This window comes from Notolepis coatsorum (assembly GCF_963971535.1).
Source record: "Notolepis coatsorum genome assembly, chromosome: 8".
NCBI lineage: Eukaryota > Metazoa > Chordata > Actinopteri > Aulopiformes > Paralepididae > Notolepis > Notolepis coatsorum.
In genome coordinates this window covers 133,628,042-133,640,922 of record NC_140172.1, presented here as the reverse complement: position 1 = coordinate 133,640,922, position 12,881 = coordinate 133,628,042, and the positions used below count along the sequence as shown (strand labels likewise).

Below are 12,881 nucleotides of genomic sequence, written 5' to 3'. Positions count from 1 at the left end.
AGACAGCTCGAACTCTCAGTGGCAAGGAGTAACGCGTGGGAGGCTCACGCTGCCCCCGATACTTCCTGTCTCTGCTGTACAGGCGTCACCCAACCGACCTGTAGGAGTTGCTGTCCACAACGTCCAATGCTCTAACACTGCCAATTGTGTTAGTATGACGACCGGCCAAGCCGGTAGCAACGCTGAGAGCTGGGCTCGATACCAGTATCTCCTGCGTTAGTGGCGAGCGCCTTGCCCACTGCGCCACTCAGCCGCCCTTCGGAGGTCATATCTTAAGGTATTCAGTAGGGGTGTAACGGTACGTGTATTCGTCCCGCGAATTTACGGTACGGCCGTCACGGTGCGGTACGTGCAGCCATACGCCGAATACGTCTCGGATGACAAGCGGACAGAATTAACAACAGCGCGCACTGACACTGCACTCGGCTCTCCCCTCCTCCTCTCCTGTTTACTACAGCCTATTTGTCCCTAAAACAAAACCATGATGAATTAATTAAATGTTTAACACAGCAGGGTCATTACAATTTTGCAGTTTTCTTTAGTTTTCTTGTTCGCCCAATAATGTTAACCAAAAGACACGCCCGCACGCGCGAACTCTCTGGTACCTAGTCTATAACACTATGACCTGTATCCTCCTAATCTAACACTCTATGGTACCTAGTCTATAACACTGTATCATCCTAATCTAACACTCTATGGTACCTAGTCTATAACACTGTGACCCTGTATCATCCTAATCTAACTCTCTATGTTACCTAGTCTATAACACCCTGTATCATCCTAATCTAACTCTATGGTACGTACCTAGTCTATAACACCCTGTATCATCCTAATCTAACACTCTATGGTACCTAGTAGGGGTGTAACGGTATGTGTATTCATCCCGCGAATTTACCGTACGGCCGTCACGGTGCGGTACATGCAGCCATACGAAGAATACGCCTCACAGCGCAAACACACCAGTCATGCATGCAGGCACTCGCGGGTTCTGTGTGAGAACAGCGTGCGTGGCTGGGCACACAGAGTCCGACTTCAGACTCAGAGCGGGCGAAACTGCACTGAGGAAGGCACATTTACATTGGAACAGCTGCAGGGGCATTACAATTTTACAGTTTTCTTTCGTTTTCTTGTTCGCCCAATAATGTTAACCAAATGAAACCAATGGAAAGACACACGTGTCGCCAACACACATGTCGCGCGTCGCCAACACACACACCAACAACCGCGGACTCTCTCACAGGCACAGCTGATCAAATAAAAAAAAGAAACATACTTTTCCGGACTTTCATCTGAGCTCCTCTCCAGTTGAACTGCTACTGTGTTTAAATCCAAATAATCCTCTGCCATTGTTGTAACATGTCATCTGTTCTCTAGTATTCAGTCTTGTGAAGTTAAATTATCTCTAGAAGTGGGCGGCTACGTGGCGTAGTGGGCAAGGCGCTCACCACGAAATGCTGGAGACGCTGGGCTCGTCAGTTCGAGCCCAGCGCTCCACATTTGCTTTCAGTTTAGCTGGTTGTCCGTACTAATACACATTGGCCGTATTAGGGGGTGGGAAACTGATGGGTGGGGATCGGGCGTTGTGGACAGCGACTCCTACAGGTCGGTTGGTGCGCCTGCGCAGTAGAATCAGGAAGTGTCGGGGGCAGCGTGAGCCTCCCACGCGTTACTCCTCGCCACTGAGAGATCGAGCTGCGCAGGTGAAAAGATGCGACTGCTGTTACCTCAAGTACCGGAGGGGACTTGTGCTATGTATGACTTAGTCCACATTGCAGCCGGCTTGTGGGAGGCAAGAAACGGCGTTCGTGACAGGGGAGGGTTGAATTGGACGATACGAAATTGGGATGGGAGGAAAATATAGAAAAATGGGAGAAAAAGTGGATCAAAAAAAATAATTATCATAAATATATAATAATTATTATTAATTATAAAAAAAATGTTATAAATTAAATTATAATTTTTTTTCCTGTTGTACTGAACTCGTACCGAACCGTGATCCCAATACCGAGGTACATACCGAACCGTGGCTTCTGTGTACCGTTACACCCCTAGTACCTAGTCTATAACACCCTGTATCATCCTAATCTAACTCTCTATGGTACCTAGTCTATAACACTGTGACCTGTATCATCCTAATATAAGGGGGCTTTCTCACTGCCATTCGGGGTCGAATCAGCTCCGCTCCGCCCTCGCTCCGTCCTTGGGTGCGAACTCATCTCGAAGTTTTCATCCACTGAGCCGTGAGGCTCAACATGCTTGTTTGGTTGAGGTCTGAACTCGCCAAATTGCCCATAAATATAGTTTTTGTGGGTATTGTCCAGTTGTTGCTGTATGTTTTTATCTGCCCAAAATTCAAGCAAGCATGAAAGCATTACAGTAACGACGTGTGTGTCAGCAAGTTGATACAGCAAGCCTCTCCCGTGTTTTGGTACAAGCTCGCACACCACGCCCCCCGCTCCCACTGGCGCGCACCCGAGACCACCTATTCCAGCGGTCCAGGTTTGGAGCGAATCAGCGTCCCCGGGGACGGGGGGGAGCGTTCTCAGTAGGACGGACACACCCTTTTCTGGTGCGATCGGGCTGTGATTTGACCCCGAATGGTTAGTGAGAAAGCCCCCTAACACTCTATGGCAGTGGTTCTCAACTGGTCCAGCCTCGGGACCCAACATTTTCCTTAGTCATTAAGTCGCGACCCAAATTTTTTAACCACTATGATTTATTTCAATTTTTCTTTTTGGCAGTAATACACACTCTTTCATGCACTGTTAAAAACATGAAATAAACACAAAAAAGTGCAACAAAAGTGCAACTATGGCTAAAAACCCAATGAAATAAAATTATAATAATAATAATAATAATAATAATAATAATAAATAATATTATGCTTCTTAGCAGACTTTTTAGCTTAACATAACAGACCTACAGTAAGTTTGGGGGAACTAATGGGATAACTGGGGTTGCAACAAAAGTGCAACTAGGGATAAAAACACAATGAAATAGAATAATAATAATAAATAATATATGCTTCTTAGCAGACTTCTTAGCTTAACATCCCAGGGAACTAATGGGATAACTGGGGATGTTGTTTGCTCCTGACAAGAGTCTCAAAGTCTGGGGTGATGGTAGACAAAGCAACTCTGAGGTCATGCTCAATGTCCAATCTGTTCCTCTGCTTCGTCTTCAGCTGGACCAGAGCTGAGAAGCCACTTTCACAAAGAATAGGTAATCCAAAAAAAATTAAAACCCACCAGTTGAGAAACACTGCTCTATGGTACATGGCTGTCAACATTGGGATTTAAAAAAACTGGATATTTCGCCCGCCCCCTTCCCTCCGGCCCCGCCCCCTCCCAATGTAGTCTCCTCCCCCTCGTATGTATATTCTATATATATATTGTCTGCACTGCGCAGCCGTGGAATCGCGAGGCCATAGATTTAGAATAGATAGAAAGGGCACATTGTGGTGTATCATAATTAATTTGTTGAATAAAATAGTATTTTTATAACGTTGACACACTTAAGTTCTCTTTTACCTCTTATTTAATTCATTCATTAATTTAATTGTAGGCACTGTTTATATTGTACATAGTCCTGTGTGTTGTATATTGTGTCCTATGTTACTTTTGTGTTTATTGTCTCTTTCTATATACACAGTGGGAAGGGGGGCACGTAATTGAATTTTATACTGGCACATGGGTCTAATACAGCAATGGATTATGGGTAAATGCAACATTAAAGCAGTGCCAATGTAAGACTGACTTTACATTAAACGAATGACAATAATATAGTATAAAGTAGGGTATTATTTGGACTAAAGAATGGTGTTGTCTCACCCTACTCGCATGTTGAGGGAGAGCACCATACATTATACACTGAGAAACCACGGCAGAGAGTGAGCTCTCCGGGAACAACCCCACATTGCCGGTATTGTCTCTGCCTTTTGTAGGTAGGTAGTTGTAGAATGTAATACATTTTGTGCTAAACCACTCCTTTAGCCGGTCGCTGTTCTTCTTCTTCTGGTCGCAACCGTCTTCCGGTCTGACTTCCTGTGCTAATGTTATAATCTACACTGCAGCCATTTTGTAAAAATAAAGAAAATGTATTTTAACCGGATGACGGCGGGAAGGAAGGTTGAAATACAGTACAATCCCGGGAAAAACGGGATGGGTGACAGGTATGCTATGGTAGGGCTGAGCCCGAACGTTCGGACCTTCGTTCCAATTGTAAATCAACATTTGAATTTCTTATTTAATATAAAAACATTTATATATTTATTTTTTATGTGTCTATTCATTCTGTTTAAACCAATGGGGTTTTTCTTCACAGTTGCAGATAAAGATTAGGCTACACTAATATTATAGTATTATACTAGTATATGACTAGTCATAAATTCTTTTATAAAACATTTATCATAAATGATGTAGCCTATCTGCATCCGCTTGGCGCTCGGCGCTCCATCAAGACGTCAGCATCACTTTTGTACCAACCGTGCCCTTATTGGATTATTTATGTTGACGAAACTGATGAGTTATATTCATTAACACATTGACGGCCACAGGGATTAGACGGGCCCTCTCTATAAGGCCAGCTTATCATAACAAGGTTTAACTATGTGTGAGGGTGTTTGTAGAGCTAAATCTATATTTTAAATTATTGCTATGTGTCCATTCTCATTGTCAATTGACACTATAAACCTTCCCTTCAATATGCCTTAAAGAAATAATTCTTTCATCAATACGTTCCCATTTTATAGCGTTGTGAATATGAACTATATACCGGAATGTTCTAGGCTAATGCCTGCAAAGCTAGTTACTGGGCGCTAAGCTAATAACGGTAAATCGATTGGCGTTTCGGCCCTACACAAGCTAGAGTTAAAAATCAAAATGCATATGATCGGTATCATGGTCCACCATGAATGCATGAAAGGGGGGGGGGGGGGGGGGGGCGGGGGCGGGGACGTTGTTTCTGATTATTGATGACCAATAACGGCATTCGTTATTGTAGCCTCATACACTGATCGGCTGGTTGGTTATGCTAACAAGGCCTGATCAGCATGAAATCTACGTGAAATCGTTCTTACCTGTGGCCGGTTGGATCCCAAAAAGGATTTCCCAGTTATTGATCGCCATCTGGTAGATCGATGTGTCCATTGGCTGATCAAATTCTGCATCGCAAAAAGTATTCCAGGCTACAGGCATAGCTTTAGGCTAACAGAAAAGTCCACCCATGATGAAAAATAAAAGTGACACCGGTCTGTAACAGGGAACACTGCATTATCGAGACAGCGCCACTACCAGGATCTGGCCGGTAATGCACTTCCGAATCTCAAGAGTAGGGTATATCTGCAGTGCCGCTCCGTGACATTGAGTAGGTTATTAAAATGCAATAAAAGCAAAAACAAGCTTATCACGTATATATACACGTGGTTGGCCGTCAAGCGCTGGCGCCGAATCACGTATATATACGTGGTTGGCTGGGAATGTGTTAAAGAAAATTGATTTTTTTTTTTTAAATACTCATTTAATCACTTTATTCAAATTGAGGATTTAGTTTGAGGATATTTTATAACGAATTTTTTTTTGAAAAAAATTAATTGATAATTGGTAATTAAAAACAAAGGTTCAAACGTCCGTTCGAAAAACCCTGACGAAGTTCGAAGCCCAAAAACAGGCTTCGGGGAAACAGCCCTACTCTATGGTACCTAGTCTGCTATAGACTTCCGGGATTCTGAAATCGGGGAGGAGATAGCGGGGGGAGCATATGAATGAATGTGGATGAGAGCCGTGATGTAAGTGGTTGCAGCTACGGCTGTGGGGGTGCTGGAGACATGATCGAATACTTTTATGCGCCCGAGTTTCCTGAACACGGGGGAGCTTCGGTGGTAGTGTGAGTGGCTATAGACCACTGCACTTAAATATAAACATTAGTCTACCTGGAGACTCAATGAGGTAATTGTAGATGTCGCCATAAGACGCGTCTGGCCATTTAGTGGGATAATTTTTTCATTATCCTGTTTGGCTGAAAGGACACTGGCCAGTGGCCACCGAAGCTTCCCCCTCTGATGGAACAGTCCACATTCATTCGCACGTTGCCTCGCGTCGTCCAGACTCCGTTGACAATCTGCGCATGTGTGTGGGGAGTAGGTGCTGGAAAAGGGACTTGATCTCGGCCGATTTAGTTCTGATTGATTAGGAATGTGTCACACCGTGTTCAGGAAACTCAGGCGCATAAAAGTCTATTCGATCATGTCTCTAGCACCCCCACAGCCGTAGCTGCAACCACTTACATCACGGCTCTCATCCACATTCATATGCTCCCCCCCGCTATCTCCTCCCCGATTTCAATGTAATGCGGAAGTGCAGTTGTCTACCACTGTCAGCTGACCCTGTGTCCTCGTCTCCCAGCAGCACTCTGGGCCGCCGGCTGCCTGGGCGTCTGGATGAGGGGTCCGCAGACCTCCTGGACCGGCTCTCCCTGCTGACCGACCCCGCCGATGACCCCGACGACGACGACGACCCCTCCGGGCCCACCAAGCCCCCCCGGCGGTTCACGGTGGAGCCGGACATCGTGGCCAGCACCAAGAAGCCCCCCCCCTCACGCCCACGTCCCCCAAGCGGAGCCCCGCCCCCCAGGCCCCCTCCCCCCGCCTGGCCGGCCCTGCCCTCCAGCAGGAGGCCTCAGGACTCTGTGGAAGGTGAGGCCATTAACCCTTTCACTGCCACACTACAGAGGGTTAACCCTTTCACTGACACACTACAGAAGGTTAACCCTTTCACTGCCACACTACAGAGTAGGGGTGGACGGTATAAACGGTATACGGTATAAACGGTATGAATTTGCTCTACGGTATGGATTTTGACTATACCTTGTAACCGGTAGAGCAGCTCTAAAAACGTCATGTAACCACAGCACGACTATTTCACTCCGCATTTGCCCCTAAAAATAGATAGAATTAGTCATAGATAATAGATATGTGCAAACTGGAAAAAGTTATTTAGGAGGCTTCGCGCAGTGGGCGTGTCAACACGCAATAGACCTATCTCAAACCCTGCCCCTTTTCTTGATCTTCCAATCACAGCTGTCGCTTACCTCTGACAAACTTTGTTTGTACGAGGAAGTCCGAGGTAAGCGACAGCTGTGATTGGAGGATCAAGAAAAGAGGGCAGGGTTTGAGATAGGTCCATTGTCATTTCATAATAAACTCATATCACCGCGGCGCATATCAAGTTTCAATTTCAGTTCCTGGCATTTTTAACCAGTGGAGAAAGGTAAGAGATTTCCCTATCGTTTTTCTTATATGAATTATTCTACGTTAATAAAACATACCTGGTGATCAACTACAGTTTGCTGTGAACATTATGATATGTGTGTAGTGTTCTGATGGCTGGGCAGCGCGAGCTGGATGCTGAATTTTGCGAGAAGCATATGCAGCTGCAGAGCCGCAGAGTAGGGGCGCTTTCAGGTCCGGTCACAGGCCCGCTCAACAGCGCCCCCCACCCAACGGCTGAATTGCCAATGGCTGAATTGTAGTATTGCACTGTGTATTGCACAGCGTAATACTCCAATTCAGCCATTGGCAATTCAGCCGTTGGGTGGGGGGCGCTGTTGAGCGGGCCTGTGACCGGACCTGAAAGCGCCCCTACTCTGCGGCTCTGCAGTTGCATACTATTGGGATTGTTGGGAGCAGCACGGAGTCTCGACTCAGGACTTATTTTATTTGGAATATAATGACTATACGCAAAAGTAGCCTAGTTTTAAGTTAAAATATTATAAATCTACATGCCTTGAGGATGTCATTCTTTATATAGCCTGCCTATCAGGCAAAAAAAAATATTCGGACGGAAACACTGATACTGTGATATATACCGTTACCGTCTATGCTTCAAATTATACCGTGATATAAATTTTAGACCATACCGTCCACCCCTACTACAGAGGGTTAACCCTTTCACTGCCACACTACAGAAGGTTAACCCCTTCACTGCCACACTACAGAGGGTTAACCCTTTCACTGCCACACTACAGAGGGTTAACCCTTTCACTGCCACACTACAGAAGGTTAACCTGTCACTGCCACATTACAGAGGGTTAACCCTTTCACTGCCACACTACAGAGGGTTAACACTTTCACTGCCACACTACAGATGGTTAACCCTTTCACTGCTACATTACCAGAGGGTTAACCCTTTCACTGCGTCAATACAGAAGGTTAGCCCTTTCACTGCCACACTACAGAAGGTTAACCATTTCACTACCACACTACAGAAGGTTAACCTTTCACTACCACACTACAGAAGGTTAACCTTTCACTACCACACTACAGAAGGTTAACCCTTTCACTACCACACTACAGAAGGTTAACCCTTTCACTACCACAATACAGAAGGTTAACCTTTCACTACCACACTACAGCAGGTTAACCTTTCACTACCAAACTACAGAAGGTTAACCCTTTCACTACCACACTACAGACGGTTAACCCTTTCACTACACACTACAGAAGGTTAACCTTTCACTACCACACTACAGAAGGTTAACACTTTCACTACCACACTACAGAAGGTTAACCCTTTCACTACCACACTACAGAAGGTTAACATTTCACTACCACACTACAGAAGGTTAACCTTTCACTACCACACTACAGCAGGTTAACCTTTCATTACCAAACTACAGAAGGTTAACCCTTTCACTACCACACTACAGACAGTTAACCCTTTCACTACACACTACAGAAGGTTAACCTTTCACTACCACACTACAGAAGGTTAACACTTTCACTACCACACTACAGAAGGTTAACCTTTCACTACCACACTGCAGAAGGTTAACCTTTCACTACCACACTACAGAAGGTTAACCCTTTCACTACCACACTGCAGAAGGTTAACCTTTCACTACCACACTGCAGAAGGTTAACCTTTCACTACCACACTACAGAAGGTTAACCCTTTCACTACCACACTGCAGAAGTTTAACCTTTCACTGCCACAATACAGAAGTTAACACTTTCACTGCCAGGAGCGCTGTGTGACGGTGTTGGTTCTGTTTCAGGCCCGTTGTGACGGTGTTGGTTCTGTTTCAGCCCGGTGTAGGAGCGCTGTGTGACGGTGTTGGTTCTGTTTCGGGCCCGGTGTAGGAGCGCTGTGTGACTGTGTTGGTTCTGTTTCAGGCCCGGTGTAGGAGCGCTGTGTGACGGTGTTGGTTCTGTTTCAGGCCCGGTGTAGGAGCGCTGTGTGACTGTGTTGGTTCTGTTTCAGGCCCGGTGTGCGGCGTGCCATCTGGCAGCACCGAGGACGTGTTGGAGCCGTCCGGCCTGGTGTCTCAGAGCGGCACGGTGAGGAGCGTCACCAAGGAGCTGCAGCACTCTCTGGACCTCGCTAGCGCCATCAGCGGGGTGAAAGTGGTCACTGCACAGGTCAGTAAGGCTGCTTGATCACAGGTCAGTTAGGCTGCTTGATCACAGGTCAGTTAGGTGCTTGATCACAGGTCAGTTAGGTGCTTGATCACAGGTCAGTGAGGCTGCTTGATCACAGGTCAGTAAGGGCATGCGTCCACCTACAGCACATTTCCAGCTGGTAGTGCTGGGATGAAGAGCTTGCGGCGAGAAAAGATTAACGCAGCGCATGCCTTTTGTAGCTATGGCAACGAGCTGTCACTCACCAACCTACCTGATGACAGAGAGAAAGAAATCTAGCGACAGCCATCTTGTATCACTGTTAAAAACATATATATTTTTTTTTAAACTTTGACCAGTCAGCTGGTTCTTTATAGCGTTTATCGCTTTTTCTGGTCAAGCATGACCGACAGAAACAGGTTGAATGGGATATAGATCGGGGGAAGACACTCTGAGAAAATACGGCGAGTCCGGGAGTCAAACTCGTGTACCCCAGATCCGTGACGCGCACGGTTGTCCCCGACGCCGAAATAGCGCCGAGATACGCGGTGAGCTACTGGAGCTCCCCCTGTTAAAAACTTTTTATCGTATTTTACTACCGCGGTTTTGCACATATAGCATATTTTAATACACTTTATTGTATATTAATTATATAGTTATTGCCTGACACCACAGTTCGCCCTTTGCTTTTTATTAGCTTTTTATTAGTGTATTCGTGTAGTTATTAGTGTATTTGTGCTTTGTCGCGAATCGCAATGACCACCAACCAGCAGACGCTTGCCCTCATACTTCTCCTGGCCCGTCTCTTGTGGGTAGGCACTTGTGGGTAGGCAGGCAGGCAAGTCCGGTGTCAGGTTACAATGTGTCACGAGCGCCACGGTAAATATGATTGGCTGTGATTGGTTGTCTGAAAAGGCGCTCAGCTCATCACTCTGAAAAGTTCAGAACTTTAAACGCTGGGTGCGGCCGCACAAAAAAACTGAAAGGCGCTGAAAAAAGAAACAGACTGCAGCGAATTTCCTATAGGCAGCAGCATGCGGCCGCATACGCTCCCTCCTCATTGGGAACAATTGAAAAAAGACGCTTGCACCCATAAAAATGCGGTAAATGGACACGGGCCCTAAGGCTGCTTGATCACAGGTCAGTTAGCTGCTTGATCACAGTTCAGTTAGCTGCTTGATCACAGGTCAGTGAGGCTGCTTGATCACAGGTCAGTGAGGCTGCTTGATCACAGGTCAGTTAGCTGCTTGATCACAGGTCAGTTAGCTGCTTGATCACAGTTCAGTTAGCTGCTTGATCACAGGTCAGTGAGGCTGCTTGATCACAGGTCAGCGAGGCTGCTTGATCACAGGTCAGCGAGGCTGCTTGATCACAGGTCAGTAAGGCTGCTTGATCACAGGTCAGTGAGGCTGCTTGATCACAGGTCAGTTAGCTGCTTGATCACAGGTCAGTGAGGCTGCTTGATCACAGGTCAGTTAGCTGCTTGATCACAGTTCAGTTAGCTGCTTGATCACAGGTCAGTGAGGCTGCTTGATCACAGGTCAGCAAGGCTGCTTGATCACAGGTCAGTTAGCTGCTTGATCACAGGTCAGTTAGCTGCTTGATCACAGGTCAGTGAGGCTGCTTGATCACAGGTCAGTGAGGCTGCTTGATCACAGTACAGGTCAGTGAGGCTGCTTGATCACAGTACAGGTCAGTGAGGCTGCTTGATGACAGGTCAGTGAGGCTGCTTGATCACAGGTCAGTTAGCTGCTTGATCACAGTACAGGTCAGTGAGGCTGCTTGATCACAGGTCAGTGAGGCTGCTTGATCACAGGTCAGTTAGCTGCTTGATCACAGTACAGGTCAGTGAGGCTGCTTGATCACAGGTCAGTGAGGCTGCTTGATCACAGGTCAGTTAGCTGCTTGATCACAGTACAGGTCAGTGAGGCTGCTTGATCACAGGTCAGTGAGGCTGCTTGATCACAGGTCAGTGAGGCTGCTTGATCACAGGTCAGTGAGGCTGCCTGGTCCCAGGTTTCTAGTTTATTTATTTAGCACAATATAAAAATAAAAAAAACAGTGCTAGGAGGGAACGAAGCCCAAAGGGCTTGTACAAAGTTCCACTCCCATCTCATTGTCCATAAACATAATGAACGAAATACATGTAAACATGGTTTAGAAAATAAACTCAAAACAAGATCAGAGACATAAGTCAGACACTATAGCGAAAAAAATTGAAGATTGACACGAGCCAATAACAAGAACAATTCTTTATTTCATTGTCCATAAACATAATGAACGAAATACATGTAAACATGGTTTAGAAAATAGACTCAAAACAAGATCAGAGACATAAGTCAGACACTATAGCGAAAAAAAATGAAGATGACACGAGCCAATAACAAGAACAATTCTTTATTTTATTATTATTATTATTATTATTATTATTATTATTATTATTATTATTATTATTATTATTATTATTATTATTATTATTATTATTATTATTATTATTATTATTATTATTATATATATTTTTTTAAGTATGTTTGCCAGGTCAGTGCGTTGACTGTAATGTAATCCCCAGGAGAACGATGAGGACCCTGCCAGCGAAGGAGACCCTGCAGGAGCTCATCGTCCACGCTCCAACTCCGGCAGAGAGCTGACCGACGAGGCAAGAGCCCTTTGTTTATTACTTTAGAGAGCTGACCGACGAGGCAAGGAGCCCTTTGTTTATTACTTTAGAGAGCTGACCGACGAGGCAAGAGCTCTTTGTTTATTACTTTAGAGAGCTGACCGACGAGGCAAGAGCTCTTTGTTTATTACTTTAGAGAGCTGACCGACGAGGCAAGAGCCCTTTGTTTATTACTTTAGAGAGCTGACCGACGAGGCAAGAGCCCTTTGTTTATTACTTTAGAGAGCTGACCGACGAGGCAAGAGCTCTTTGTTTCCTGATCATTACTTTAGAGAGCTGACCGACGAGGCAAGAGCTCTTTGTTTCCTGATCATTACTTTAGAGAGCTGACCGACGAGGCAAGAGCCCCTTGTTTTACCAGCAACTTCTAATCATCACCAACACACTGTAGGGGAGGGGCAGCAGGAAGCATCTTAACATCTTTTCATATCTTTGGATATACATTTATATCGATGCCACAAGCTGAAGGGGAACTCTCCTGCAATGCAACATTAAACTAATTGACCAGATTTGAGGCATAACTGATTAATTATCTGCGTGGCCAAAGCCCATTTGGCAAAAGCCAGTCGTCATAATGACTGATTAGTCTTCCCTCGCATGTATTTCAGGTCTACGTCTCTGGCCTTGTGATGTGTACACGCTGATGTGTGAGGTTCTAACAGGAGATCCTGGCCAGTGTGTAAGATTAGGGCTGTCGCATTATTTTCGAATTTAATTTAGAATTTACATAAAAACACGAGATTCAAACTTAAAGGGAGAAATTCGATTTTGAATTTTAAATTTTAAATGTTTAATAATATTATTTAAAAA

The 12,881-nt window shown here is 45.3% G+C and overlaps 1 protein-coding gene across 2 annotated transcripts in view; it reads left to right on the top strand.

Annotated features, from left to right (window-relative positions):
* Positions 1–12,881, top strand: part of wdr44 (WD repeat domain 44) — a 79,749-nt gene that overhangs the window by 27,709 nt on the left and 39,159 nt on the right. Inside the window, exons 6-8 of one of the 2 annotated variants that reach the window (XM_084319793.1) lie at positions 6,405–6,691; positions 9,258–9,415; positions 11,964–12,050. In XM_084319793.1, coding sequence (XP_084175919.1) covers positions 6,405–6,691; positions 9,258–9,415; positions 11,964–12,050 — 532 coding nt within the window. Of the gene's footprint in view, positions 1–6,401; positions 6,692–9,257; positions 9,416–11,963; positions 12,051–12,881 lie in introns of both variants that reach the window. The other variant, XM_084319792.1, reaches the window with a different exon arrangement.